We start from the raw sequence: 27,793 nt of genomic DNA on the forward strand, positions 1-27,793 counted from the left end.
ACGTGTGTTGGGGAACGCAGAGAACCTCTGGGAGAATCCCAGAAGCGGGTGATGACTCAGCTTTGCCCAGCCTCAGGCAAGGTGTGAACTCTATTCAGAAAGAAAGTTGGGAGGGAGGCTCTTCCAGCAGGAGCCCCAGGCAGCTTCCAGCTCTGGAGCCTCGGCCCTCAGCCCTTCCCTGAAATGCCTCTGTGTGTCTCTGGGTGAGAACAGCAGTCCACACTCACCGCCACACCTCCTCCCCCTAGCCTGCCACCCAACTTTAACAGAACCCCACAGTCTGAACCAAGAGAGGCCAATGGAAGTCTCATGACCGCCAGACTTTTTGTGGGTGTCTAGAGATGCGATTAAAGACAAGGGAGGAAGAAGCTAAAATGTCAAAGGCCTATAAGGAAAGCGAAGGGAGGCAGAACTCAAGTGTGGCAGAGGGGATGAGGATGAAAGTTCTGGATATTGGATAAAAAAATATAAAATTCAAATTTTATATGAATTCTAGAAATTCATATAAAAGGCTTTGTCTTTAAAAAAAACATGAGTGGGACGGAGCAAAGGGAATCTGGTTCCACGTCTAAGTTGCCTCAACCTTTGGACTGGAAGCCAGCCTGGCATAACAGCATCCAGGAAAGCTGCCTGTGGGGAGCACACCAAATGAGATGGAATGGCCTCCTGGGTAGGTGCATGCACAGCAAGAGGAGGGGGAGTCAGGTACCAGAAATCAGCCCAGTTACAAGGTTCCTGTCATGCTAAGAGGTGGATGCAAACAGAACTCGTTCTTGGCCACTTCTGGTCCAGGCCCATCAGTCCCACAGTGAGGCAGTATCCTGACCATGGCTGAGAACCTGCTCACCACAAAATGATGTTGCTATACAAACTACCTTGTATACTCTGCAAGTGTGAAGAATCGTCCCCAAACTGTGGGTGAGGAGTAGTGGCTTAAACACCTGGCCAGATGTGTGGTTCTGATCGCCAGGACAGAAGCTTGCAGCTGTCTCTGAACTCCCTAAGCTGGAAAAATAATGAATACTTCTTCAAAAAGCATAGGTAGAGAAGGTGTGTGTGTGTGTGTGTGTGTGTGTGTGTGTGTGTGTGTGTGTGGTGTGGTGTGGTGTGTGGTGTGTGTGTGTGTGTGTGGTGTGTGTGTATGGTGTGGTGTGTGTGTGTATGTGTGTGTGTGGTGTGGTGTGTGTGTATGGTGTGTGTGTGTGGTGTGGTGTGTGTGTATGGTGTGGTGTGGTGTGTGTGTGGTGTGGTGTGTGTGTATGGTGTGGTGTGTGTGTGTGGTGTGTGTGTATGTATGTGTGTGTGTATGGGTGTGGTGTGTGTGTATGTGTGTGTAGGGGTGTGGTGTGGTGTGTGTGTGTGTGTGTGTGTGTGTGTGTGTGTGTGTGTGTGTGTCTGTGGTGTGTCTAATAAATATCAGGGGAGGAAACATACATTCTTAGGAAAAGAAACTTGGAGACTTTCCAGGCACTGACAGAGCAGCAGTGGTCTTTTTGAATTGCTCTGAAGTTCCTCCCCTCCTGTTGCACCTCCCTGAGAAAAACTTTCCATTGGGCTCAGGATGGTTGTGGACTAAGGGTCCAGTGGGTGAGCCAGCTCACAAGCATTGTGCTACAGATAAAAGCCTTGTGAATCAAGGCTAGACCTGGCTGCTGGCTAGGCTCTGAGGCTTCTCCAGTGAGAAGGTCCCTGGGCAGAGGAGGAGTGGGAAGGAGGTAAACTCGGCAGGACTCTGCTGTGAAGACCACCCACACAGCGTCAAGACAGACCTGCAGCCAGGGCAGGGCAAGTGGCTGGACCCCAGAGGGTCCTGGGGGACAGGAAGGATAATTAACATGAGGGACACAGTGAGGACTTAGAGACTCATGGAATAGCAGCAAAGAACCTCCTCATCAGTGCCTGGGTTAGGGGAGCCGTGGCTGAAGGTGACGAGGTGGAGAACAGGAGGACAGGGCCTGGCTAAGCTCGGCTGGGAACCTGTGACAGCAGAGCGACCCTGAACTCTGGAGGACAGGAGACGGAGACCTGACTGCTCTCCCTAGTTCTTCCTGTAAATTAACTCGTAAGAACAAGATGGCATTAGAAGAGTCTAAGGAAAACAAAAGAGCAAATTGTGGGTTAAAGGTTCCTTCTAGGAAGGGTGACTAGCGTGCAGAGATGGTCTAGGGGCATAAGTGGAGCTACTGTGTTAGAGACTTCCAGAAGCAGAGTCAGTGAGTGGAGGACCAGAAGGGGGGTGGGCCTTGACCGGAGTCGGAATCCCTTGTGGCAGAGTCCACTGTGAGAACATTCCGTTGTGCTGAGGGGAAGAGGGCATGAGTCAGCCACAATGTGAGGAAGCCATTGGAAGTGCAAGGAGAGAGACAGAGAGAGAGAGAAGTCAAGGACAGGAACTGCACACACAGTTCACCTTACCTCAGCTAGGCACCTCAGCCTCCCAGCAGCCTGTGGGAGTTTGGTGGGGAGCAACTGCTTGCTCATGCCCTCGCCCTGTGGGGTGCACAGAGACCAGATGGCTGTCTGGGAAAGATGCTGTCACCAAAGCCACCTCAGACACCTGGGGACATTGACAGCGCTAGAATCTATTGAGGAATTATCATGCTAATCTGGGAGAGCCAAGTCAGTGGAAACTGCCAGCTCCTAAGGTAATAGCAAGCCTTAGAGTCTTCTGTAAGTTCTCCAGCGTCAACACAGGGTAGGAAGAGTGGAGATGAGCTGATAACAGACCATGTGCCAAGGTTGACTTTGCATCACTATGAGCGTAGTCCCCAAAGGCTGAACCCAGGAAGTGCAGCAGCAGACGCCAGAGGCTCCATCCATAACATCTTCTGAATTCCCTTTTCTTTGCAAGAATGGCACTCTTTGAAAGGATCGCCCTTTACAAGAACTCTGAGGTGGGTACTGCTTGGATTTGGCACATCTGGACACACCTGGGGCTGCAGGCACAGGTTTATCAAAACCAGGGCCTGAGGACTTGCTGTGACTGCATTTGGTCTGACAGGGAAGAACTGGAAGGATCCAGCATGAAGAGCTTACATGATTTTCTTAGCAGCCTCTCGGTCCAATGAAGGGCTTGGAGGGTAATTACAGAGGGCACTAAAAGGCAAAACCAAAAGGAAATGTGAGCAAGCCTCCTTACCACCTCCTTCTGCAGAAATGGCAGCGTAGAAACCCACATGGGAAAATTAAACTGCCGAGGGATAAAAGGCATGTGTCCCTACTTTAAAAAATCAATACACATTTCTTAAAAAGCAGTTTTATTTTTATTGAGACAAACTGAGTAAGAAGTATAGTTTCCAGATAATCTCCATATCTCCTCCCATAAAATTCCCTTGTTCATTTCTACATTGTCTGCACAAGAGCCAGTATGAGTAGCATCAGTTCTAGGGGGATCTGGCAGTTCCCAGAACCCTTGCCCCTGTGGGCATGGAAGCTTCTAGAAGGGAGCACTGGAGCATTACAAAAAGAAAAAAATGTCGCCGAGACCATGTGATCGCCATCTGGACTTCTTTACTGAGCACAGGCATCAATCACTCAGTAGAACGTCACTGAGACTTCCAAATATCCATTATGACTTTTCAGGAATTAAGAGTCCTGGATCAGCAGAAGAACTGGGGGCAGAGGAGATATGTATGAGTCACATTTTCAGCAGTACATGGCCTAGAACAGTGGTTCTCAATCTGTGGGTCATGACCCTTTTGGGGTCAAATGACCCTTCCATGAGGGTTGCATATCAGATATTTGCATTACAATTCATAACAGTAGCAAAATCACAGTTATGAAGCAGCAACAAGATAATTTTATGGTTGGGGGTCACCACAACATGAGAAACTGTATTAAAGGGTCGCAGCATTAGGAAGGTTGAGAACCGCTGTGATAGAATGAAGCAGCGTAAGTTCCAGACCCACCCCTGAACTAGTGTGTTATATTGCCTTGACACACCACGATGCAGTTTGTGTGTCTGTGAAGTGGAGAATAGACTCATTCTATTTTCTATAACTGTTGTGGCAATTGCATGAGCTTCAAGCATTAAAATACTTACAATAGATTTGCTGTGCACAGCATTAGGTAACTTGTCTAGTAAGGGTGAGGCCTTGGGTTCCATATCCACTCCATTTCCCCAAAACGCCTCCAGTGAAGCTTCAGAGATGGCCCAGAATTTTCACTGCTCTTGCAGAGGACTCAGGTTTGATTGCCAGCACCCACATGGCAGCTCACAGCTGACTGTTAACTCTAGTTCCAGGGGATCCAATTTCTTCTTCTCTCCTCCTTGGGCTCCTGCATGCACGTGGTGCACACAAAGTCATGCAGGCCAACACAAAGCACATAAATAAAGTAAATACACAACTTTTTAAAAAGAAGTAATGAGCCAGGCGGCGGTGGTGGCGCACGCCTTTAATCCCAGCACTCGGGAGGCAGAGCCAGGAGGATCTCTGTGAGTCAAGGCCAGCCTGGTCTATGGAACGAGATCCAGGACAGGCACCAAAATTACACAGAGAAACTCTGTCTCAATAAAATAAAATAAAAGTAAAGTAAAGTAAAATAAAGAATTAATGAGCATAACTCATTTGAACTAGATATTTACCCAAGAGTAAGAAAGACTTATAAATGATGACTATTGAAATGGAACCCACACACCATAAAATTCACCCTTTGAAGAGTAAAAACAAATGACTTTTAGTAAATCCACATACCTGTGCAGCCCTCAACACAATTCATTTTCGAACATTTTTACCAACCCTGAAAGAAATCCCCTTTCCATTAGCAGTCCTATCCCAGTGTTCTCCCCTGTGTCCTCGATAACTGCCAATCTAATTTCTGTTACTATAGAATGGTCTTTTCTAGAAATTTCTCATAAAATCAAGAGCAGAGTTCCTATAGCTCTTGGTCTTTTGTGTCTGGGTTCTTTCACGTAGAGTGGTGTTCATCTGTGTTGGAGCATGTATCAGTATTTGTTTACTTTTATGGTCAGATAATAGTCTACTGTAGACATACCAGATTGCATGCACCCATTCATTAAAAGCTAGACATTTGGGCAGTTTTAGTTTTTGGCTATTCTAATTAATATTGTTATGAGCACAGTGTCTATGTTTTGTGTCATATATGTCTGCCTAAGAGTAGAACTGCTGTGTTATATTTAACCTGTGGAGGAACTGCTAAACAATTTTCTAAGGTGCATGCACTCACCTGGTAGTGGTGATGCACACCTTTAATCCCAGCACTTGGGAGGTAGAGGCAGGCAGATCTCTGAGTTCAAGGGCAGCTTGGTCTATAGAGTGAGTTCCAGGATGGTCAGGGCTACACTGAGGATTCTGGATGCTTTGAGTTTTCATCAGTTTCTTCCTTTGAGACAGAGTCTCTCTTTGTAGCCCTGGTTGTCTGGAACTCACTATGGAGAGGAGGCTTCTATCTAACTCAGAAAGACCCTCTGCCTCCTGAGTGCTCCTGAGTGGGTCTAAAGGCATGCACCACCACACCCAGTCTTCTTATTTCAGTCTAGCTCCCTCAGTGGGCGTGGACTCTTGTGGTTTTGTTCTCAGATGACTAGTGATGCTGAGCATCTTTCCACGGGCTCAATGGCACATCTTTGGGAAAATGTCTATTCACGCCACGTGTCTGTTTGCAAACTGACTTGTTTTGTTGTTGATGAGTTTAAGGCACTTTTCATATAAACTTGAACTCAAAATCCTCCAGACACACCCTCACCAGTGCTGGGATTGCTGGTGTACAACACCACAGCCAACTAGTTAACAGGCTTTCCCAATAATCCAGACAAAAGGTGGCGATGGTTTGACCCAGAGTGAAATTAGGGGAGACGTTGAAAACTGGTTACACTATGTAGTCAGCAAGATCTGAGGACATATTGAATAAAGAATGAGAAAAAAGAGTCAAAGACAACTTGCCGGGACTTTTATCTCAGACTTTCCCGTTCTGAGTTGGAGTAGGTTGAGGTGTTGAGAGAGCAAGTGTTCATTGTGAGGCAAGTTAAGCTGGATGCCTACCAAATCGAGCAGATCGTTGAATGTACAAGTCTGGAAACTGAACGAAAAGGCCTGAGAATAGTTGGGAAGGTCCAGGAAGATAAAAACCCTTTTGAATGGTACCCAGTCTGGGCAGTGGCAGCAGCAACAGTACATCCTCTTGGGGAATGGGAAGATGCACCTCCATCTGAGAGTATACATCATGACCCACCCATAGAGAACTGCCATCTATTAAACAGACAGTCCATCTCCCATGTTTGTTGGCAGTGTCTTCCCTTCAGTCACGTGACTGTCTCTAGCTGGCACCCAGCCCATAACACACTTAAATGCCTTCCCTCTTCATCCTCTCCCCACAGCACTCATCCACTACGCCTTCTGCAGTCTTTATTTTGACTGGCTCAAAGGACATCACACCACTGTCTCATTAACCAAAACTAACACTCCCCTGCTTTGGTGCTCACCACGAGGACACAATCTATTACAAATAATAACATATGCATGTTGTCTAAATAAGGGCCAAGTTTTGTGCCAAGACAGGTGTTCAGTGAAACCTGTCCCTTTCATTGGCTCAGCTGACAAGCGTGTTACACATGTCTTTCCTTAACTAGGCTCTCCAGGAGGGGCAAACCTTCCAAGCCCTCCGCCCCTTACTCTCCTGTTTTCCTGACTTCGATTCTTTCATGGCGAGACTCTTGCCCCGGGCTCAGCCTTGGCATAGCTCTGTCCTTTGTCAGCCATGTTTTGTTTCACGCTGTCTTCTTTCCCAGTAATGACTGTCCTGTAAAACGATAACTATTCTGTCTGCCTTCCAAACTGCTAATATTGTTTCTCAAAAACTACCCACATTTTGGCGGCTGTGTTTCGTGTGGAGAGTCCAGCAAGCCTGTTGGCCACCAATAAGAGAATGATTTTATCTATTTTGTTTCTAATTCCCTTTCTGATGTTTACCACCTTTTCAGCCCTCAGAATTGCCAGGGGACGCCAAGCTTCGGGTACAGTCCATAAGGATTCCCATGTTACTTGCCCATGATGGAAAGCTTATAGATAATACATTTTCATTGTTATAAAATGTCTATTTTGAAGTCATTCTCCAAATCTCCAAGACTGCAGATCATACCTGTGTTTAACTTTGCATTTTTATATAACTAGAGATTTGCAAAAGTTACAAAGAAATATTCAGGAAGCTTCTGTACCCTTTCCATAACCTTCCTCAATGTTTCCATCTTAAAATTATTATATAGTAACCTTAGAGCTTATTCGCACTATTTTACTGCACCCCTGGACTCGTATATTTGTGTGTTTGTGTGTATCTCTCTGTGTGTGTGTGTGTGTGTGTGTGAGAGAGAGAGAGAGAGAGAGAGAGAGAGAGAGAGAGAGAGGAGAGGGAGAGAGAGAGAGAAAGAGAGAGAGAGAGAGAAATTCTGATGCAAATTTGCCATGCTTGCACCCTTGTGTAACCATGACCATAGTTAAGACACTTTCTGTCACTAAGGCTCATGACTCTTAATAGCAGCATCCATCTTCCTACTCCAAACTCTTGGCAAATCACCAACCTGTTATCAGCCTCACTACTCTGTTTCAGCATTGTTAAGTAGATATCTCTCTTTTGTGGTACTAAGGATTGCACACGTTTCGTGAGTGTTCTTTTCTTTTTCACTCTGAGAAAAAAGTCTCATAAATTGACCACTCTGGGTTTGAACTTGCTCTGTAGCTCACGCACACCCTTAACCTGTGATCCTCCTGTCTCAGCCTCCCAAGTGGTAACAATTACAGGACCAGACCCAGAAATGCATATCTTTTGAAATTGGCTTGTTTGTGTGTGTGTGTGTGTGTGTGTGTGTGTGTGTGTGTGTGTGTTATGTGCATGTGTGTGTGTGTGTGTGTGTGTGTGTGTGTGTGTGTGTGTGTGTAGTATGTGCATGTGTATGTGTGTTTATCTGTGTGGCCCTGCATGTGTATGTGCATGTAAAGGCCAGAGGTTGACATTGGCTGTCTCCTGAACTGCTCTCCATTTCACATAGTGAAGGAGGCGGGGTCCCTCACTGAACCCAGAGCTCACTGATTCAGGTAGTTAGCTAGTCAGTTAGCTAGTCAGCTTGCTCTGGGATCCTGTCTCTCCCTTCAATCACACAGATGGCTAAGCCATCACCCCAGTCTGGGATTGACTTTAATCTAATTTCCTTGAGGTTCATCCAAGTAATTGTGTTTATTAATAGCTCATTCTTTTTATTGCTGAGTGGTATTCCACGGTATGGATGTGACAGTTTGGGTTTTTTTTTTTTTTAAATATTTGGTGGTTTTTGTTGTTGTAAGGATTTTTATTGTTGCAGTGTAGAGGCTTGAACTCAGTGGTGCTCGTTTTGTTAGTTTGAGACAGAGTCTCAAGTAGTCCAGACTGGTTTGGAACTAGCTCTATAGACGGAGCTGGCCTTGAACTCCTGATTTTCCTGCTGCCACCCCCTCAAGTGCACCATTAAACCCAGCAAATGCTACATTTTTAACCTTTCACACTCCTAAGTTCACCCACATAGGAATTCCTAGGTTAAAAAGTTTTCATTTCTCTGAGGGAAAGACCTAAGAGTGAAGTCATTTCGTTTTTAAGTAGAGACCGATCTACTTTTCAAATTCAGCTTTATTTTAGGATTCAATTATTAAAACCTGAGACAGACATTTCACTGTTTACTCTTTCTAATTAGACAGGTGTCTCTCTACAGTTCAGTGAAGTCAGATGAACTTGGATCAGATCCAACTTCCTCACTCATTAGCTGGGTGAGCCTGAATATGAAGTTAGCTGTTTTCCCTTGGATCCCCACGGACAAAATAGAGATAGAAATGATTTAAAGGGGCTACATGTGAAATACGAGTAGCGTCTGGTACCCAGTTGTGACTTAATGATAGCGCTGTCCCCAGCCTGTGGCAAAACAATTATCAAGCATTATTTCCATCTTTTATGGTATTAGAAGCTGTAACTTTAAATTTTTTTGTGGTGTTGGAAATTATAACTGACTTTAACAATCCAAAGAAATGGGGCTGGAGAGAGGACTTAGTGGTTAAGAGCACTGACTGCTCTTGCAGAGGACCTGGGTACAGTCCCCTGCATCCACATGGTGGCACCCCACCATCTGTAACTCCCGTTCTAGGGGACCTGACACCCTCTTTTGGGCTCCTCAGGTACATGGTGTGGTGTACAGGCAAGCACCCATATACTTAAAAAAAAATAAATATTTTGTAATCTAGAGAAACATACTTCTTTCAACTTACATTTTTAACTAAATGGGTTATCTTTTAAATTTTTAATTATTTGGGTACACACGTGTGTTGGAGCCAGCACGCATGCTATAGTACATGAGGAGGGATCAGGAAATGCTTGCAGGAGCTGGTTCTCTTTTCCCACGTGGGCTCCAGGATCGACCTCCGGCTGTCAGGTGTGGCAGCAGCCACAGTTACCCACGGAGCCATCTTGCTGGTCCTGAGTGGGTTATCTTTATTAGCCTTGTGGCAAGGTGTACCGTTGCTTATGAAAGCTAATTTCCCTTTCCTTCTCTCAATGGTATTGTGGAAATGATCTCTGTGACTCTTGGAGGCAGAAACCAACTGGTCTCTCTCCACTGTGCTCTGCTTTCTCCTTCTTCTAGGTCAGTGAACAATTTTCTGATGACCGGGCCAAAGGTAAGGAGAATGTCTTTGATGAACTCAGATGTCACTAGCTTTAACTTGTTGCCTGAAGATAATGCATGGTGATTTCATTATATCTACAGCTTCCATTACGCTGTGGTATATAGCACAGATAGGAACTTTTCCAAAGCCACTCTGCAAACTGTCAGGGCTCAGATGAGCACTTGGCTGTATTGTTACTGAATTTATGGCCGGAATCTCCAGAGCCAGAAAAGTCACCGCTTTGACAGATGCAATCCCGCACCTACATGGCCTCTACAGGAAAGGAGTTCCCCAAATACCAATCCTTAGCTAGTAGTCAGGTGCAAGACCTGAAATTTCAAGAACTGTGTGATTGGGACTCAGTTTGGAGAGATGGTTTAGCACAGTGAGTCAAGTCTGGTGGGGACCGGGGTTTGGTGGAAACCAAGTTCTCTCCTCCTTGTGCCATCTGCTAACTGTGAGGCTCTGGGCGAAGTTCTTCTCTCTGAGTCTTGGTTTCTTGACCTACACAATGGTCCCTACGCACAGGGATCCTGGCACTGTTAAACGAGACAGCATGTTTAGACTGCTTCCTCACTCCGTATGTTAGAAAGCCGGGAGAGCGGAGTGGAAGAGAGTTGCTTGGGGCAAATGTCTCCTAAGTTGAGGCTAAGTTTTGAGCCCGTTTTCCTGTAGGCTTACCTCGTCTACTCCAGCAGCGTGGCAGCTGGCGCCCAGAGTGGTATTGAAGAGTGTAAATACCAGTTTGCTTGGGACCGCTGGAACTGCCCTGAGAGAGCTTTGCAGCTGTCCAGCCATGGTGGACTTCGTAGTGGTAAGGAAAGCCTTGGCCTCTGCTCCAGGAACTGCTGGTCGTAACTGTCCCTCCTCCTCCAGGTCCTTAATTTTCACCCAGTCTCTTTGCTCAGGACGTCTCTCTCTCTCCTGAGATCTTCTCTTTACCTTCTCTGTCCCTTTTGTTTCCTCCTTCCCCCCCTCCTCTTTCTTTCTTTCTTTCTTTCTTTCTTTCTTTCTTTCTTTCTTTCTTTCTTTCTTTCTTTCTTTCTTTCTTTCTTTCTTTCTTTCTTTCTTTCTCCCTCACTGTATAATACACTTTGCCTCATCATCAGTCCTGTATGCCCTTGGCTGTCGGGTTGGCGAAGGATTCATCACAATCTAAGCAATACCAAGATACAGGTTAGGGTAACAAAATCCTCACACTGCTTAGCCTCTCCTTTCAGCAGGCTTAGAGAGAGGTGCTGACCCAGGAGAAACTTGGAGACCAGGTTACCATAGAGAAGATAAACAATAGTGAGAAGGCCCAAATTGGGGGAGCTTTTTAAGAATGACTGCATGCTTTCTAGACTTTCCAGGAGGAAATGGGGTGGGTTCTTTGCTTTCAGATTCATGTCCACTTTTCCCCTCAGGTTCTTTCCCATCTAAATCCTCTATAATCATGTCATCGGCAGTCTAGCCAACCACTCACAAAATGTGTGACTTGAAAAGGTGGGAGGGAAGGAGGCTAGGGCTGAGAGCGGGGAGGGGATGGGTCCTGAAAGCGGCTAAGCTACCGATTCCGCAGAAACAGGCTAGGCTGGGGAGGGTGTGAGTGATGAAGGCTTTAAGGGGAAGCAGCACATTAGCATTTCTTTGGGCTGCAACCTCTTCTTCTAACCCTTGAGGGACTTTGGCTCGCTCCCCCAGCTAACCGGGAGACCGCGTTTGTACATGCCATCAGCTCTGCTGGAGTTATGTATACCCTGACTAGAAACTGCAGCCTTGGAGATTTTGACAACTGTGGCTGTGATGACTCCCGAAATGGACAACTGGGTGAGTAGAAATGTGGGGATGAGGAGCGCAGGCAGGCGGGGGAAGTTCACTTACACAACAAAAAGCATGGTGGGGACTTGGAGGAATAAAACTGTATTCTTCTAAACACAAGGGAAATAACGCTTAAGTAGGGTGAGCCGGTTCCAGCCCACACACACTACAGAGACAGCCCTGTCTAAAGAGTGTAAGGTCCTGTTCTCCTCCCCAGATTTCCTTAACTTAGACACGATAGCAACGGAATAGTGTGTAGACTCAATCATTCGTCCCTCCCAGGGGGACTTTCTTTCCTGTCGCCCTGTCCTGTGTTCATCCCACTGCCTTCCCCTTCCTGTGTACCTGCTCACTCAGTTCCTGACTTCATTACTCCCTATCACCTCTGTTAGGCTCTCTTCCTGTCTCAAAGGTTGAACTCTTGTCCCTTCCCAGTCTTCAACCGCCTGCCCACCAGACACGTGCACCCTCCCGCAGAGGAGCATGCAGGCGACAGCCAGTTATGTCATGAAGGCCTGAGCAGGGGATTGGCTCAGGCTGAAAGAGGACAGAAAAGGTGGTAAAAAAAAAAACAAATCAAGATGGAAACCAATCCAGAAACAGGGCACTCACCCAACGTTAACCCTTTCCCATTCCAGACTCTCCTCCACCCACCTACCCACCCACCCACCCACCCACCCACCCAATCAGAAACATGAGCCCAGGAAGTTTTGGACTCAATGGTTTTTCCTGCTCCTGCCTTTCCAGGAGGCCAAGGCTGGCTCTGGGGAGGCTGCAGCGACAACGTGGGCTTCGGAGAGGCGATTTCCAAGCAGTTTGTGGATGCCCTGGAGACAGGACAGGATGCCAGAGCAGCCATGAATCTGCACAACAATGAGGCTGGCCGCAAGGTGAGTCCCGCAGCCCCTTACTAGATAGCGGGCTCCATCCACTACCAGCTCCAACACCTCGGTTCCTTAACAGACTCTACCCAAGCGGCTGGCCACTCCCTAGCTAGGCGCCTTGCAATTCCTCCCGGCCGGCCGGGACTGCTTACGTGCAGCTTTCTCCCCAGGCGGTCAAGGGCACCATGAAACGCACGTGCAAGTGCCACGGCGTGTCTGGCAGCTGCACGACCCAGACTTGCTGGTTGCAGCTGCCCGAGTTCCGGGAGGTGGGCGCGCACCTGAAAGAGAAGTATCACGTGGCGCTCAAGGTGGACCTGCTGCAGGGCGCGGGCAACAGCGCGGCGGGCCGCGGCGCCATCGCCGACACCTTCCGCTCCATCTCCACGCGCGAGCTGGTGCACCTGGAGGACTCCCCCGACTACTGCCTGGAGAACAAGACCCTGGGGCTGCTAGGCACCGAGGGCCGAGAGTGCCTGCGGCGCGGCCGAGCCCTGGGCCGCTGGGAGCGCCGCAGCTGCCGCCGGCTGTGCGGGGACTGCGGGCTGGCAGTGGAGGAGCGCCGCACCGAGACAGTGTCCAGCTGCAACTGCAAGTTCCACTGGTGCTGCGCGGTCCGCTGCGAGCAGTGCCGCCGGCGGGTCACCAAGTACTTCTGCAGCCGCGCCGAGCGGCCGCCGAGAGGCGCTGCGCACAAACCTGGGAAGAAACCCTAAGGGTCTCCTCCCGCCTCCTTTCCTGTTCGTCCTCGGCTTCGTTTAGATACCCCCCCGAAATAGAGGGACCCGGACTGGGGACCTCGCACTCCCTAGCTCAGCGATCCTGACAGGGAGAGGCCGCAGTCACGCCACCGAGTGCCACTTTCCAAACTGTTTCCCGGATTCCTCTGCGTGGTCTTCCTAGCTCATTCTTAGGTCTCAAAACTGTTCTAAAATTCTGCACAGTTGTTCCCGAGGAAAGGACGAAAACAGGCGATTCTCCTCACCTCACCTTACTCTACCCCGGACCCCAGCTGTCTTAATGCTGGACCTAGCTTATCAGGCCGAGGAAAGAACCCTCTCAGACACGCAGAGTCCAGGTAAAGACATGGCCCTTCTCTTGCCCACCACAGCTGCACCCCCTCCTGGGAGCCAGAGACTCTGGGGCCTACAGTCTAGACCTAGTTCCCCGGATGTTGGCTCCTCAGGAATCTTAACACTTTGTCTTCTCATTTCCCTACTTGTCCTGAAAAACAAAACAAAACAAAAACTGGGAACAAGAAAGCCTTTGAATGTGGGGAAGAGGAACCCCAAAACCCAACTTGCACACCGTGACACCACCACTCACTGACGGACTTTATTAGCTGAGCTTCTTAAACACCAAAGATACTCCAGACACACCCAAAAGGTCCAGGAGTGGTAGAGGTCGGCAGTGGGCAGGTTGGCAATCATTTCCTGACCACAGCAGCCATCTGTACCGTGTCTCCTTCTCCAAAGGAGCTTTGATCGTTTGAGCCAAGATGGGTAAATCAAGACAACGATTGGATCTGTACCTCTAAAGGCAGGGCATACATTGGAAGAAGTCCGGCCCCAACACCTGGTTCTCAAATACACAGGATTCAGACCATTGGATACTTCCCTGGAGAAGTAATCCCCCTGCTATGAGACTGTTGCTGATAGGATGTTCAGAACCCTGACCTTTTAATTTATTTCAGTCTCTGATACACACCCCTCCCCCCAGATCCTGAACTCATTGGGATGATGAGGGGAGGGCAGAGGAGAAACTTAAGCCATAAGCTCTCTCCTTCCTCCCACTTTGGCAGGATACCATCTCCCTGTAGCCTCCCCAATGGCCTAAGTAGTTAGCTTGATTTGGCTGAGGTTAATCTGCCAGGGATTAGTAAATCACCCACATAAATCTTCCACTAATGCATTTACTTGGAAGCCAAGAGCTTGCTGCTTCTGAGTCAGAGGTTCCTTTCTCGGAGAAGGGCAGTCCAGCAGGGACTTGTTTATGAAATAGGGATCTGGCAACGGAGGAACCAGTTCAGACCAGACCTTCCCCACCGCTGCTCCTGCCCTAGGCTAGTCCTGGGCATGGGCATCGGCATCCACAGCATTTCTGGAGCAGAGCCAGCAAAATTCTTCACTTCATCCCCCTTTTCCTAAAGGAAGTACAGAGCTCACAACACCAAAGCCCCAGGGGCTGCCCTGGAAGAGTAGACTGCCTCTGGCATCAGCCAGTCAGACCTCTGTGCATCCTCTGGTCCTCTCCACGCTTACCTGAGGGTGGTTTTTTCCTCTTTAGCAGGGGATACACTTCTCTTGGTACTTCACTTCTAGCTCTATTAGTAAAAGGCTCTTTTTCCCCTCCCTCAGTTACCTGTGCTTTCTCAGTCTCCCAAGTTACCCTTTCTTTTCCCTCATTAAGCAGCAGCGTGTTGATCCCTCTGTCTCACCGACAGTTACGTGATAGTGCACAGAAGGAATCGTGGTAACGCAGCTGAAAAGTATGAAGTTCCGTGTTGGAAAGCAAAGCTGCACTTTCCAGGGCTCTCAGCATAAACGGAAGCTCTGCGCTTCGACATTCAGAACTTTAAAGTCAGACTCTAAACACATGAGGCTGTCATCTCTTTCACGGGTTGCTCTGTATCCCCAAGTGGGTATGACTGACACCCAGTTCATTCCAGCTCCATGAAGGAAGTCCTGCTGCTCCCCCCACCCCCAGCATTATGCCTTCATGTATTGTTCATTCAGTGAACACTGAAGTGGAGACAGCTAACCACACATCCCTCAGTCCGAGGCTTCTGGGCTTACACACCAGATCACCTCGGCTGTGCAGGAAACTCTAGAACTGCTGACTGGGAAGACTAGGCCCCTCTGAGGTCAGCTCGTCAAACCTTTGCTCTACACATTTCAACTGATGTGGAGAAAGCTTGTAAGTTAGTGCGGGTGGCACAGCCACCCAGGCCCTTCCCTCCTCTTGTGTGCTCTCAAGGAGCCCATCTGTCTCACACAGAAGGAGAGGGAGGTCCTGAGAAGTGGCGAGAACTGGGTGGGGTGAGCAGAACCCTGTCTCCTTCCTGTCTCTGGCCTGTGAACCTACACACAGGCAGGGCTTTCTTTTCTTTAAAAGAATCCCAGCCTCACTTGGCCTTAGGAGCAGGTCAGTGCAAGGAGAGGAAGGGTCGTCCTCCGCACGCTGGTAGGGCGGGTGGTGGTGGGAGGGGAGGGCAGGCCGGGGCACTCGCCTATTGTCGGTCTGGATTGGATGCTTCCAGTCATTCGTTTCCTTTTAATTAACCCACATTCCTGGAGGAGAAATATTTATGTTGGCTCCCATAGAGGCAATCCGCAGACTGGAAAGAAAAGGGAAGAAAGCCTGTCTTAGCAAAACAATATCTCTAAAGAGCTCCAGAAGAGAAAATAGGGGAACAAAATGCCATTAAAACAGCCTTCTACCCCCGCCGGAGTCAATGAAAACTTCATTTCACATGTTAATCCGCCACTCCGCCCGCCCTTTCTCTCCTCACAACACCTTTTCCGAAAGTGTTTGGGAAAAGTCTCCGCAGTCAGTACACAGCTCCCTGCAGCTCAGACTTCTCCTTGTGTTAGTTCAGGGCCCCAAGTGGGGCTCTCGCTCCAGCAGCCGCCCCCCCCCCTTTAATTTAAACAAAGACTTCAGAGTTCATCAACCTCCCACTGAAATTCACAGCTGCTGAACAAACTAATCCCCTCTCCCGGCCTTTCTTCCCTTCAATGGGCTCTTGGCTTCAAAGACACTTTGGGAAAGGACTTTGCTGGGGCTCACACTGCTTCATCAATAGAAGTTAGCACAAGTATTATCTGAAGAGCAAGTGGCTTTACAAACAAATACTGCCTAACAATCCCTCCCCCCAAACACACACATCTAGCCTGCAGACATGATGGGGTCGACAACAGGGTTAGGGCCGGTTCCCCCTGGCTTCACACCCAGGCCCTTTGTGCAGCTGAGCTCAGCCCTGAAGTGGTGTGGGGGAAACCCTGCAGCTAACTGTCAGGCACAGATGGAGACAGACAGACAGACAGACAGACAGACACACACACACACACACACACACCGAGCAGTGTAGCTACATACGCTGCAAGGGAAGGCCTGCTGCCCGAGTCCATGGGTCTACACTTCAGAAAATCGTTTTCTTGGACTGGAGAGATGGCTGCTCTTCCAAAGACATGGATTCAGTTCCCAGCACCCACTCGGTGCCTCTTCCGGCCTTTATAGGCACTAAGTACTAAACATAGAACACACTCACACATGCAGGCTAGCCACTCATACACATATTTTTTAAGTTCTTTTCCTCAATATTTTATTCTCATCTCTCCCCAGACCTCTCCTCCTGCCTTCCTATATATAGTAGAGGAAGCAAGACCTCTCTGTTCTTGAAAGGGAAGAGTCAGCAAAGTAGGATCCAGAGGAGACAAGGATTGGGAAACGACTTTGGAAAGCAAGTCACTTTATTGCACTGTTTAAGAGGTCAGCATGGAAATACGGCCAGAGAAAGCAGTTCAGAGACACAAGGCAGCTGAGGGGAAGAAGGGCCCTGGATCCAGGAGAAGCTGGGCTCTGATTCCAGAATCGGGCTTAAAAATCGCAGACTGGATAGTGTAAGGCCTAGGGCCAGGCTCAAGCCTGGGCAGTGTCAAAGGTCATTCTCTACAGCAGTGTTCTCAACCTTCCTAATGCTGTGACCCTTTAATAGAGTTCCTCAGTGTGACCCCCAACCACAAAATTATGTCATTGCTACTTTATAACTGTAATTTTGCTACTGTTATGGATTGTAATATAAATATCTGTGTTTTCCCATGTCTTAGGCGATCCTTGTGAAAGGTTTGTTTGACCCCCAAAGGGGTCATGACCCACAGGTTGAGAACTGCTGCTCTACAGGCTTCTACCTCATTGTCTAAACAAAGGCACTTCACACTTCCACTGGCCACCTAACACAGCCCGCCCTGAGTAATGCTAACACACGAGATACAGCCCACCCTGAGTAATGCTAACACACGAGATACAGCCCACCCTGAGTAATGCTAACACATGAGAAGTTTTCATTTTTTAAAGGGCCAGTTTCCTCTCTTGATTTTGCTCAACACCCACGCCCAATCCTCATGTCCATGACTTGTTGAAAAAGTGGCCATCAACCAACTCCCTGGGGCTACAATAAATATTGACCTTAAAATATGAAGACAGAGGCAGGGGACAGGACAGTTGGACTCCAACTCCAGAAGAGAAAGAACAAGACTCACAAGATGAGTCATGGCAGAGGCAGACTGAACCGATGACAGACTCTTTACCCTCTCCGAACCATCTGAACAGAATATCCCTGGGTGAGACATTCTGGTGCAGACCCTGTCGGACTGCTAGCTTAGGGAAAGGAAGACCCGACTCTGCGCTCCACCTCCCAGGCTGAAAGCGCCCTAGGAAAGCCCAGGTGGGCAGGCACAAAGGGGGAGGAAAGAGGCACTCAGCTGGTGTGGAGCCAAGCCCCAGCATGCCTAGCGGCAGCAAGGGAAAATACTGGGAGAAATAAACACAACCTATTGAAAAACTCCCACTCTGCACGTGGAGGTGAGCGACATCAGAAAGGCCTCCTGGTGGAAGAGGCTGCCCGGCTTAGCCCTGCAGCTTGTGAGCGATGGTGAGGACAGCCTTCAGGACGGGCATGAAGCTGGACACCTCGCTGAAGCTGCTGCAGGCCGCCACCTGGGCATGCACGGCCAGGCCCTGCTCAAAGCCGCCTGCATCCACACATCGGGCAACTTGGTGGAGCCCAGCCAGGACGTGGGGTGAGAGCTGTGGAGGGATTGACCCTGAGATTAGGTAAGGCCAGCCCAGCCCGGACCCTGACAGCAGAGAAAGGACAAGCGGGCAGGTTGCTGGCTCTGAGAGTCGGGGAGGAAGGGACTCTGGGCCTCTCTGACTGTGGCTGGCAGGGGAGAGGCGCCAGGCAGAGGCCGTCATCAGTCAGGTACTCACCGACCCCTCACAGAGTTTTTCATATAGACATTCTAGACGTTGGGCCGCCTCCTCCAGCTTCCTTTTTGTTTTCTGCAGGGAGGAGAATGGATCCTGACCCCACCCCTGAGGCTCACACTGTACAGCACTACAAACACCCCTGAGATATACCAGCTAGCACGGCTCAGTGCCATTGCCTGCATTCCACAAAGTGGAGGCCCAAAGACGGCAAGAGACTTGCCCGGGCGGCCGACACAGCTAGCCAGTGAAGGGGAGCTTTCTTCTGCCAACGCCCCCTTTGCTAAAGGCCTTGCCGCTGTGAATCCCCATGCTCTTTGGTCCTGCTCTTGAGAGTGGGACTTAGGCAGACTCCAGGCCCTCCCCACTTCCTTTGGACATCAAGGAAGTGCAGACAGTCAATATGTGCGGGACAGTAAGGGAGCAGCTGGTCTCCATCGAGGCACTAGCAGCCTACCGAGGATGTGGGGGCACTGGGGGGAGGGTCAGACCTACTAGGTCAGTGGCAGACAGAGAACAGCGCTGGAGAAGAGCCTCGAAGCTGTCCTTCAGGCACTGATGTTCTGGGGGCAGCTCCTTCTTTCCCGGCTTCTCAGGAGGCAGCTGCTGCAGTGGTTAATGAGGGGCAGTGAGGAAGAACTGTCCGTCTGTCTGCACGGCCTCCCTAAGGCTCAGTCACCTGTGACTCGAGGTCGCGCAGGCCAAGCTACCCCCCCCACCCCCACCCCCCCCCATCCTCTGCAGGAAGGACATCCTCAGCTCAGGGTCAAGGATTACTTCTACCTTGAGCAAGGAATCCAGTCTCTATGACCTCACTTTTCTTGCCCACACAGGGCTGGAAAGCCTCCCAGGGGACTCACTGTTCTGGTCACCTGCAGGCTGCCTTCTCTTGGGGCTCCGGGAGGAGACCAGCTCACACTGGAGACTCGGGGCTGTGGCGGCAGGGTCTGTCCTGGCTCAGGGCCGAGGCTTCTAACTGGAGCTGTAATCGGTGCTGGAGGTATAAATGTCTCTGGCAGCTGAGGAGATGAAGAAAAGCATAGCAGTGAACTGTGAGATGCTACAGGCTCTGAGTTTGAACAAGAAACAGGGCGGCGAGCAGGGAACTGGGACACAGAAAGATGAGTGCAGGAGGGAGAGAGGAAGCTGCTGACAGGCAGAGACTAACTCAGAGCAGGGCAGGGCTGAATAATTCTTAAAGGACTAAAGAGTGGATCACCAGGCAGGGAAAGGTGCATAACCTTTCTCCTCGGGAGCGTTTCCCAAGTGGCTGGAGCAGCTTGCCAGGCATCCTGGGGTCCTAAAAAACATAAAAAAAAAATGGGGGTTCTAAGGACATGGTCAAGGACCTTGGAAGCATTTAAAAGCTGGGAAAATTATTTTAGCTAGAGTTGGCCATACTTCCCTCTGTAGATCGGTCATACTCCTAGCTGATGAAAGGTCTTGGCAGAAAAAAGACTCCCAAAGCAGTGGTGGGAATGGGGGAGTGAGGCAATGACCCCCAAGAAGAAGCCATGGAAAGAAGACTGACCTGGATGGGGAGTCCAGCTGCCAGTGCTTGGGAGGGTCCTGGAGCGTGGAGCCCCTGGCCCTCCAGGAGGGCCAGCCACAGGAAAAGTGACAGGAGAGCCTGAGGGCGGGGAGCTCAGAGGGTTGGGACCTGGTGGTCCCATAGGAGCCAGAGGGAGCAGCCCGGGAGTCTGAGGCAGCAGGGGACAGCCAGGCTGCATGGCGTCTGGGGATGCCGTGGGTGGACGGGGACCGGGAAGAGGCCATGCTCCAGAGAAGCCAACCGGGTTTGTAGCTCGAGCACTCTGTCCTAAGAGCTGCGGCTGAGGTAAAGCTGAAGGAGAAGAGCAACGGGTACTTTATCATTAACTTCATCTGGGGAGAGACTCAGGCCATCACGCAGGAACAAATCAGCAACACAAAAATAAAAGAGGGAGTGTGGTGTCACACCTGCGTGACACCTGGGAGGCTGAGAGGAGATCTTTGGAGACCAAGAGTTTGAAACCAAGCGGGAGTCCAACCCCCCCAAAAAAAACCACTTGTAAACCCACACCTGATAACAAGGAACAATTAGCACATGCAGAGAGAAATCTACAATTTTCCAAGTACTTTTTAACTGTTGTCCTTATTTGACCCTCAAAATAATCGTAGTGAATTGAAATGACTGACATCGTTACTTCGGTATACTGTCAAAATTACAAAGTCTTTAACCAGAAGGGGGGGGGGAGAGACAAGAGACAGAGGGGGAGAGATGGAGAGAGACAGTGAGAGGGAGAGAGAGAGACTGAGAGAGACAGAGGGAGAGAGAGAGAGACAGAGAGAGAGAGAATATAAGGGGGGATTCAGTAAAAGACACTATTAGGAATTCAGACTTCAATCTCAAAGCAATTTCCCCAAAAAAGAATTGCAAAAGGTTATTAAAAAGACAAAACAAGCTGAGTATACCCCTGTAGTTCCAGCACTTGGGGGTAGAGGCAGGAAGGTTAGTTTAAGGTCATCCTTGGCTACATAGCAAGTTCGAGGCTAGCCTGGGCTACAGGAGACTCTGTCCCCAAACAAAACAATGTTCTCTCTAGACATCGTCAGCATGTACTGGGGAGGCAGTATGTCTGTCTCTCCTGAGACCTCGGTACTCAGCCAGAAGAGACTTCCCTTACTCACCAGGGCCCAAATGCAGAGGCAGGGTTGCCTGGGGCCCAGGTATCCTGTAGTCACCTGTAGACTGTGTCTGTGAGCCCTGAGAAGGGATGGGATGGGAGGGTGTGAAGGGCATCACGAATGATGGCTGAGCTGTGGCCCTTGGCCTTGCAGATGGAGCTGGGACCTGTGAAGAGAGAAAAAGGTCAGGGAGCTGGTGTGGTATGGCCAATTCTTCCAACACCGGGGTCAAGCCTAAGTTCTTCAGTACAAATGCCAGATTCTCGGCCTTCTACTTCCCATCTGGTATCCCTTTATTTAACCCAATCCCAAGACCACAACCCACTGACGTTTTAGCAGTTCCTCCAAAGGCCATTGTTTCCTCCGCTTTGCACATCTGCCCCCGTGCCTGAAACAGACCTAAAGTGCCCTTCCCTTGTCTAAATAACGTGATCTAGAGCAGCCAATCAAGGCTGGTGAGATGGCTTGTTACACATGGTGAAAGGAGAGAACTGGTTCCCACAGTTTGTCCTCTGACTTCTGCATATGCACCATGGCACACACGCACGCACACATATGTACACACACACACACACACACACACACACACACACACACGCACGCACGCACGCACACACACACACTATAATACATTCACAAACAAACAATCTCTTTTTCAGGGGCCAGGTGGTGGTGGTACACCTCTTTAATCCCAGCACTCGGGAGGCAGAGCCAGGCTGATCTCTGAGTTTGAGGCCAGCCTGGTCTACAGAGCAAGTTCCAGGACAGCCAGGGCTACACAGAGAAATCCCGTCTCAAAAACAAAACAAAACAAAACCAAACCAACCACCACCACCAACAAAAATAAATCTCTTTTTCAAGTTCAGTATTGTGGTGCATGCCTAGTACTCAGTAGGAAGAAGATGGTGAATCTCTGTGAGTTTAAGACCAGTCTGGTCTACATAGTGAGTTCTAGATCCACCAGGACTACATGGTAAGATCCTGTTACACAAAGAAAGAGGGGGGAGGCGGTGCTGTGGGATGTTCTGTATGGCAAATGTGTTGCTCTGATTGGTCAATAAATAAAACACTGATTGGCCGGTGGCTAGGCAGGAAGTATAGGCGGGACTAACAGAGAGGAGAAAAGAAAGAACAGGAAGGCGGAAGGAGTCACTGCCAGCCGCTGCCATGACAAGCAGCATGTGAAGACACCGGTAAGCCACAAGCCATGTGGCAAAGTATAGATTTATGGAAATGGATTAATTTAAGGTATAAGAACAGTTAGCAAGAAGCCTGCCACGTCCATACAGCTTGTAAGCAATAGAAGTCTCTGAGTTTACTTGGTTGGGTCTGAGCGGCTGTGGGACTGGCGGGTGACAAAGATTTGTCCTGACTGTGGGCCAGGCAGGAAAACTCTAGCTACGGGGTAGGGGGAGGGAGGGAGGAAGGAAGCCAGCCTACCTTCTTCAAGGGGGTGGACGGCTGATGAGACGGCACAGTGGCTGAGAATGCTCTCTTAGCCCACTCTTAAACACACAGCAGGGGGCTTACAGTCACCTGTAACTCCTAGGAAATCTGACACCCTCTTCTGGCCTCTGAGCATCCATATACATGGCACTCATGCACAGACACACATATGTGTGTGAATAAAGATATAAAAAACCTTTAAAGAAATGTAATACAATTTTTTATCATACTCATTCTAGAATATTCCCTGAGGTGTACTCCCCAACACACACACACACACACACACACACACACACACACACACACAGGAAATTTCTTTTTCTTCTATATAATCCCACAGCACTCTGCCATACTGCAATCATAACTATTCTGAATTCTACCATAGTTTTTTAATACATCTGTGGTGGTTTGAAAGAAAATGGCCCCCAAAGGGAATGGCATTATTAGGAGGTGTGGCTTTTTTGGAGTAGGTATGGCCTTGTTGGAGGAAGTGTGTCACTGTGGGGGTGGGCTTTGAGGTCTCCTTTGCTCAAGCTATACTCAGTGTAGTACACAGTTCACTTCCTGTTGCCGGTGGACTCAGATGTAGGACTCTCAGCTCCTTCTCCAGCACCATGTCTGCCTGTATGCTGCCATGTCCCATCACAGTGATAATGGACTAAATCTCTGAACTGTAAGCAGCCACCACAATGAAATGTTTTCCTTTGTAAGAGTTGCCGTGATCATAATGTCTCTTCACAGCAATTGAAACCCTGACAAAGACAACCTTATCTTTCCACTAGATGAACTACTTGAGGGCAAAGATTATATTTGTGTCCCTTATGTTCTAAGAGCCTCGTGTTTGTTCAATAAACAGTTATTTAAAAATAACTGAATCTATTATGGCTCTATGAAGCTAGGAATTTCTATCTGGTTTTGTTCACTAAAATATTCCAAGTGTCTACAACCATGGCTGGTCCATAAATATGTTTGAATGGATGAATAAATGAATGAACGGACAAGCTCTCACCTGGTCAGGAGGCTGGGATCCCATTCTGTAGGATAACTTCTCTTTGGAGTGGAGGGCAGTTCCTACAGCAACCCGGGGAAAAGGAAAAGGGGGAGCCTGTTGGCCCAAGATGGCGGAACCTTGGGCGTGAAAAAGCCGATCTCTCAGCTGCTGAACCGCTGGCTGGAGTTGTAATATGGAAGAGCCGTTAGAAAGCTAGAACAGGCGAGCGTCTTGCAAACAAGCTTTGGATTACTTTCTATATTCCTCAGTAACCTGAAGAGACCCACAGTTCTCTAATGCCTGCCAAACACTTGCATGCCCCCCACTCCTGGCTGTTCTCCCCTCTGGGAGTGCCCTACATGCCCTTCTCTTTGAAGGTCCAGTCCAACTGTTTTAAGCACTGGAAAGTCTTCCTTCACTTCTCCAGAAAAACCAGCCTCTTCCCTGACGTGCTTAGTGCAATCCTCTGTTACGACACTGGAAATTACTGATATGGTCTCTCCCAACAGACTGGGAGATCTTATTTCTCCCAGGCGCTACAGCATTAGTATAGTGCCTAAAACATGGATATGCTCAGTGTCAGATCAAGGAATAAGATGATTTGGCCTTTATCATGGCCACCCTCACCTGGATGCAGTCACTGGGTAAGAAGCTCATGGCAATAGCCAGGCTGCCCTGGGCTGCCAGGAGATTGGCGTACTGGGTGAGCCTGTAGACTGTGGCAGGACCTGGGCTCATCTTGTCAGAACCCTGCAGTAGTTCCAAGCTCCTGCTAAGGACCATCACCTTCTCCATCAGGTCCTGTAGGGACAAGGATGAAGGTGATCAACCTCTTCCAAGCATATCTTGCTGTGTCCAGGTGGCTCACCCAGGAACACCATGCCATGGAAAGGAGGGCCCCTGGACACACCATGGTGAAGGCAACAGACAGTCACATGTCAGAGACATGATAGAGGAGGCCTCGCTCCTAGGCTGTTAAGACTGGGATCAATGGGCTGCATCCAGGCCTTGGGTTCTTATGCATCTCTGTCTCCTCTCGGTACTTTCTGTCCCTTCTTGTTAGTGTGTCATCAACCAGACTCTGCTATACTTATCGTCTCATGAGACCTGGTCTCCTCACACGTCTGTGACTTTACCTTCTCTGCTTACCCACAGAGCACCTGATAGAGTTTAGATCCATAGCATGTTTCACAGAAACTATTAATCAAATATTAAATTGACTTGTATGATGAATCCTTGGATGGGAAAATTTTATGAAAGTTCATACCCAAGCTCGCATCCTGAGGGAATAAGGTGATTATTTCATCCTTGGGAGAAGGCATAAGACACTGAGGGCTCTCTGCTCCTCCCTAGCACTCGGCTCTAGCTCACTTACTTCTCTCTTATCCGCATGTGACTCACTTCTCTTACCTGCATATCTGGACCACTAGTCTCTCCTAAGCGCCTGGAGTGGCCGGAGCTGGGCAGGGAAGAGGGGAGTGGCCGGAGCTGGGCAGGGAAGAGGTACCTGCAGAGCCACAGGGCACGAGGCTGGCTGGCATTTTGCCCAGCTTTCCACCAGCCGCTCCACACTTCCTGAGCACACAAAGCAGAGTCTGGCCTCAGAAGCGAGTGCCCTGCCTCCCTCCTGCTCCAGCCGAGTTCCCAGCATGTCTGTGGAGAGATGCAGATTTGATTGACAGCACAGCTTCCCTGTGCTGCTCTTCCTTCTCGTATTTGGAAACAAGTGGACTAGTGTGAGCTCTGACACAAGAGTGTATAATTGCTCTGTGGTGAAGAGCACACACTGCTCTTCTCGAGGGTGAAGGTTCAATTTCCAGAGCCCACACAGCAGCTCACAGCTCTCTACAACTCCAGTTCCAGTAAATCTATTTCTGCCTTCCCCGGGGGCCAGGCATTCACATGGTTCATTCACTTATGCAAGCAAAATACTCATACACATAAATAAAGATAAAAAAAAAAAGAACTCTTTTAAAGAAAAGCTAACTCAGACTGACCTTGCTCTCTAGAGAAAGGCAAAGAACTTGCCACAAGATGTGACACAGAGGAATAGGAGAACATGTGTGACACCTCCAGGAAATAAGCCGCTACAGTCCCTGCCTCCTGGTGAGCCCTGCCTCCCAGAGTCCCGGCTGACTCTTTGTCTCCTCCTCTATAAGTCTGTTGACATGTGCTGGAGTCACACCTACCACAGAGCTCAGGGAACTTCTCTGGTTCTGAATATGTCAGCAGCAAAGCCAGTGCCTCTCTCCAGTTCTTCAGGCTGCAGGCACATACTAGGTCTTTCCAATTCTTCTTTACAACACAGGCTAGAAGCTGTACGGGGCAGAAAGGGAAAGAGACCCTCAGCCTTCCATCCAGCACAGTCAGTCGGTGTCACACACAGGGAGGTTCCAATAAAGCCACTCATGTCAGAACACTCAACAGGGCTAGCCATGAAGTAGAGGTCCTTAGGGCAGGGACACAGGTGGGTTCCGAACACCAGTCCCAAGGCATGGATGGCCTCCGCCTGTCCAGACCCAGGTAATCCCCCTCCCTTCTTCTCCTGCGTGATGGGCAGTACCGAAGAGATTTTGGTTCTCCTCTTGGCCAAGTAATGTTCTTGTGTCCACTTCAGCAGCTCTGCACCCCCAGCCTGAGCCAGGATGATGGCATCAGCAAAGCGCTCTTCCCTCAAACACAGCTCCACAGCAGGCCGCAGCTCCCCAAGCAGCAGGGCCTGACTCAGGAGTCCATCAGTGTCTGCACACAGGGGCGCCCCCACCCCGTCAGCCAGCCCTCGTACGTTCACTTCTTGTCCCTAAGACACCACATCACCTTCCCCCTTGGGTTCCAACTTTTCAGAGAAGGCTGAGGATGTGAAGGCTTCCTCCAGGGTGTGCTTGGAGGCCTGCCTGCAAACTCTATCTCTAATTCAGCCTGCCTAGTTTCATTTCTGGGCAACAAAATGTGGTGTCCCAGGGTGCCGTGGTCCAACTGGAACTTCCTAAAATAGGACTCAAAGAGAGAGGACCTTGTGTGCAGGATCTCAGGCATGATGTATGCTTGCTGAGCATGGGCAAGGTCACAGTCCTTTTAACAGGAAGACTACGGGATAGAAAAAGGACCGTAGCAGAGGCCATCTGTAGGCAGCACCCATTTCAGACTCTGACTAGAGAGAGTACTAAAAGGCCCACCCAGAGTTGAGATTTTAGGTGGGAGGCATGAGATAATAGGGACTCTTAAAACCAAAAACTCTGGGTCACCTGCTTCCCCGGGGCCAGGTACCTTCTGTGGTGGGGATCTCCCATGGAGTCATGTTCTGAGGAACCAGCTCATCAAAGAAGGCCGAGGATGCAGAGGCTTCCTCGGTGGTGTGTTTGGAGGCCTGTCCACAGAAGGACAGATGTGACTGCGTAGGAACCAAAACCAGAGAAGAGAGTCCATGCTCTCAAACAAAGCTCTACTATCTGGGCCCGAGCTCACAAAATGAAAAGAATGCGCAGGTGGCTTTGGGAAGTGCCCTGTGGACTCCATGTCCCACTCTGGCTCCAAGAGAGCAGCGACGCCTCCAGAAGTCTACCGAGAACAGGTAAAGGGCCAACGGGGAGAACGTTCCCTAAACAGCAGGTCTCCTGTGCAATAACTCAAGTCAGGTGGCCTGGCCTCCTACCATACCTGGTGGCAAAAGGGGTGTGGTCTCTCACTTTTGAGGTCAACTGCCTCAAGCCGAGGGCTTCCCCCTAACTTCAAGTCCTTCTTCAAGCATGTGTCCACCTGTGAGGAGAGCCTTATGAATACCAGTCTCCCAGTGCAGGCTCCCCCAAGTCTGCCGTCACCCCTCCCATGCACCACACCTATACTCTCCAAGATCCTTCACCCACTTTTCTGGAGAAGTCCTAATTCCAGGGGGTAAAATACACATCTGTGGTAAATGATGGCCGGGTGACCTGGGGCAGTTTCCTCCAGCAGGACTATTTGCTCTCTAAGGCAAGCGTGTTTCAGACGTGAAGAGCTTACCTTCTTCTGGAGCTCATCTTTGCTGAACCCTAACAGCCTGAGGAATTGCAGCCTAGAGTCACGCTCTAAGGTCACCTAAGGAACCGGAAAACGCAGAAACATTTCCATTACATGAATGTGAATGACCCTCTCCTATGCCATGATGGACATCGGTATGAGTGTACCCTCAAATACAGTTCCACATGCCATCAAAAGTACCCTCACAACAATGGTGCTCCCTCTTACCTTTCTTCCTCCGATCTGGTTTTTGCTGGGCTGTGGACAGCATTGTCACAACCCTTTGCCACTTCTGCATGAGAACTGTCCCTTCCTTGACTTCCTAACTCAGTTACCCTGGCAACCCAATGAGAGTAGAGCATCGGCTGTTTGGAGGCACTTCT

At 49.4% G+C, this 27,793-nt stretch overlaps 2 protein-coding genes across 9 annotated transcripts in view; one reads left to right on the plus strand and one right to left on the minus strand.

Annotated features, from left to right (window-relative positions):
• Positions 1-17,075, plus strand: part of Wnt8b (Wnt family member 8B) — a 61,701-nt gene extending 44,626 nt beyond the window's left edge. The window contains exons 3-7 of the mRNA XM_037202320.1: positions 9,617-9,650; positions 10,314-10,452; positions 11,322-11,447; positions 12,186-12,328; positions 12,493-17,075. Coding sequence (XP_037058215.1) covers positions 9,617-9,650; positions 10,314-10,452; positions 11,322-11,447; positions 12,186-12,328; positions 12,493-13,038 — 988 coding nt within the window. The 3' untranslated portion in view covers positions 13,039-17,075. The remainder of the gene's footprint in view (positions 1-9,616; positions 9,651-10,313; positions 10,453-11,321; positions 11,448-12,185; positions 12,329-12,492) is intronic.
• Sec31b (SEC31 homolog B, COPII coat complex component) overlaps positions 17,068-27,793 on the minus strand; it is a 31,056-nt gene continuing 20,330 nt past the window's right edge. For 4 of the 8 annotated variants that reach the window (XM_028891141.2, XM_037207226.1, XM_037207215.1 and 1 more), the window contains 15 exons: positions 27,414-27,488; positions 27,072-27,170; positions 26,682-26,781; positions 25,978-26,156; positions 25,604-25,730; positions 24,922-25,067; positions 24,042-24,215; positions 23,433-23,594; positions 20,981-21,143; positions 19,842-20,153; positions 19,552-19,610; positions 19,171-19,329; positions 18,806-18,916; positions 18,314-18,385; positions 17,068-18,130 (listed from right to left, as the gene is read on the minus strand). In XM_028891141.2, coding sequence (XP_028746974.1) covers positions 17,951-18,130; positions 18,314-18,385; positions 18,806-18,916; positions 19,171-19,329; positions 19,552-19,610; positions 19,842-20,153; positions 20,981-21,143; positions 23,433-23,594; positions 24,042-24,215; positions 24,922-25,067; positions 25,604-25,730; positions 25,978-26,156; positions 26,682-26,781; positions 27,072-27,170; positions 27,414-27,488 — 2,118 coding nt within the window. In that variant the 3' untranslated portion in view covers positions 17,068-17,950. The remainder of the gene's footprint in view (positions 18,131-18,313; positions 18,386-18,805; positions 18,917-19,170; positions 19,330-19,551; positions 19,611-19,841; positions 20,154-20,980; positions 21,144-23,432; positions 23,595-24,041; positions 24,216-24,921; positions 25,068-25,603; positions 25,731-25,977; positions 26,157-26,681; positions 26,782-27,071; positions 27,171-27,413; positions 27,489-27,793) is intronic. The other 4 variants (XM_037207232.1, XM_037207204.1, XM_037207219.1 and 1 more) reach the window with 3 other exon arrangements.

The sequence above is a fragment of the Peromyscus leucopus genome, chromosome 1, assembly GCF_004664715.2.
Source record: "Peromyscus leucopus breed LL Stock chromosome 1, UCI_PerLeu_2.1, whole genome shotgun sequence".
NCBI classification, from domain to species: domain Eukaryota; kingdom Metazoa; phylum Chordata; class Mammalia; order Rodentia; family Cricetidae; genus Peromyscus; species Peromyscus leucopus.